This window comes from Rhodamnia argentea, chromosome 10, assembly GCF_020921035.1.
Source record: "Rhodamnia argentea isolate NSW1041297 chromosome 10, ASM2092103v1, whole genome shotgun sequence".
Lineage (NCBI taxonomy): Eukaryota > Viridiplantae > Streptophyta > Magnoliopsida > Myrtales > Myrtaceae > Rhodamnia > Rhodamnia argentea.
The window spans coordinates 10,936,812-10,938,873 of record NC_063159.1 but is presented as its reverse complement, the minus strand read 5'-3'; the positions used below and the strand labels follow the sequence as shown (position 1 = coordinate 10,938,873).

General features: G+C 47.0%; 1 protein-coding gene across 1 annotated transcript; it reads left to right on the top strand.

Moving 5' to 3' along the window:
- The first annotated feature begins 221 nt into the window (after positions 1-221).
- LOC125312698 lies at positions 222-1,646 on the top strand. The gene has a single exon (XM_048271807.1). The coding sequence runs from the start codon at positions 222-224 to the stop codon at positions 1,644-1,646; it is 1,425 nt and encodes a 474-aa protein (XP_048127764.1).
- Positions 1,647-2,062: the final 416 nt, after the last annotated feature.

The following is a 2,062-nucleotide window of genomic DNA, read 5'->3' as shown; positions in this document are numbered from 1 at the left end:
GTTACTCCTTTAAAATGTCATATTTTCCCTTTTTGATGAAACATCACGAGAATTATCAAGCTTTTCCTTGTCTCGGTTTCATCACAAAAGAAATATGAACTTAAAGGTTCTATATGTTATTTTCATTACTTTTCTACATGCTGACTTTTCCTTTAACGGGTAAAAAAACAATCACGAAGTTCCAACGTTCACCTTACCGTACTCGGTCCCGGGTTGCCCAAATGGAACAAGAAGCACGGAACCCCGGTGTAACCGCACCGGGCGAAGTTCGTGAATTAAGACAGGTGATTACGCAGCTTGTTCAAGAAATGAGGACACTGTCGCAGCGCAATCCGAATCCAGCCGCACCGCTTGATATACCCGATTTGGTTGACGAGAACCCTGGAGCCGAAATCATTGAAGGGGTACCAATTCCTATTCCTGGACCCGTTGATCTCGATCCCATAACTACTGTTATCTCGGCCCGGTTAGAGGAACAAGCTAGACAAAGGTTTGCTGAGCTCGAACCGGAATTCAAAAACAAGCGCGATTGTGAAGCAATTGGGGATTTGTCTCGGTTTGCCAGAATCGAATTTCCAGAGAAGTTCAAAGTACCCGACTTCGCAAAATATGCTGGGACAGGCGATCCTAGAGCACACCTTAAGCACTATGTCAACAAAATGGGCCCATATGTCAACAACATCCCTTTGTTGACTCGGACTTTCCAAAGCAGCCTGGAAGGAGCAGCTCTTCGTTGGTACCTAGACTCGAATGCAGATAAAATTGAAAGGTGGGAAGAATTGGCTAAGTTGTTCGTAGATCATTACCAGTATAACACCGAAATGGCTCCAACACGTGATGCTCTATCACGAACGGAAAAGAAGAGGGATGAAACATTTCGGGCATTCGCCCGGAGATGGCGTGCGCTAGCGGCGGAAGTCCGCCCACCCCTTGAAGAAAGTGAATTGCTGGACCATTTCTTAAAGGCACTTCCTAACGAATTTTATCACAAGCTCGTTTGTTCATGGTGTCAAAACTTCCCACAACTAGTTGCGGTAGGCGAACGAATCGAGAGTGGTATGCATTCGGGGAGAATTGTGGAAGGGGCAAGCCGAAGGCCTATGGCGAAGAAGGAGAAAGAAATGGAAATCGCATTTGTGCAGAATCCTCCTACGGTGGAACGACTACCGGCGGCCTCGTCGGGTTCCTCGACCCCTTATTACAAGGGTTATCAAAATAGCCAGCCCGGAAAGATGAAGTCATTTACCCCACTCCCCACTGCCTCGTCTCGGCTCTTGCCAATATTGCTGGAAAAACGTCTTGTAGCCAAAGAAGTCGCCCGAGATCCTCTCCCGAATTATTTCGGATTTGACCCATCAAAGTCCTGCATATACCATATGGGCGAGAAAGGGCATGACGTTGACAACCGCTTTGTCCTCAAGCTTAAGATCCAAAATCTGCTAGATAGAAAAATACTTTCGTTTAAAAATTCTGAACCCAACATCCAGCAAAACCCCTTGCCAGCACATCCTCGAAATGTTGGGATGGTACTTGAAGATGAAGATCCTTCTAGCCGGAAGTTACGAGTAAACATTTCTCGATTATATGAAACCCCGGTGATAGCTGGACATTACGGTGCGAAAGATGTTACAATCCACGAGAAATGAGCTCGTATCCATGAAATGGTCCAAATGGGCGTAATACGAATCCCCCGAAAGAAGCTCCCTACTCCTTTACCGATGGCGTCATGTGTCATCCGAATACCCGAGCCTGAAGTGGAATTGGCTGGGACCGAGATTGGCAACCTCTTAGATGAGCTAGAGGACTTTAATGAATCCGGCACGTCATCAATTGGGTCGCCCGATGAACAAGAATCTGATACCGAAGACAGACGCCGATGGGATCATGAGTTTCTGATAGCCGCAATCGAAAATGGTGAGGTGCTCGACACCCTAGGGCAGCCTAGCGGGGGATATGATTTTATGGTGAAGTATTCGCCCCCTTCTTGGTTTTTTCAAGAGCGTATACCCGAGACTCGAGCCCATTGGGATGAGTGGGATGATGACTATGATACTCCCGAGTC

What these genes read in the sequence shown, in the direction of transcription:
- LOC125312698 (XM_048271807.1), top strand. Translation starts at nt 222, where the DNA reads ATGGAACAAGAAGCACGGAACCCCGGTGTAACCGCACCGGGCGAAGTT.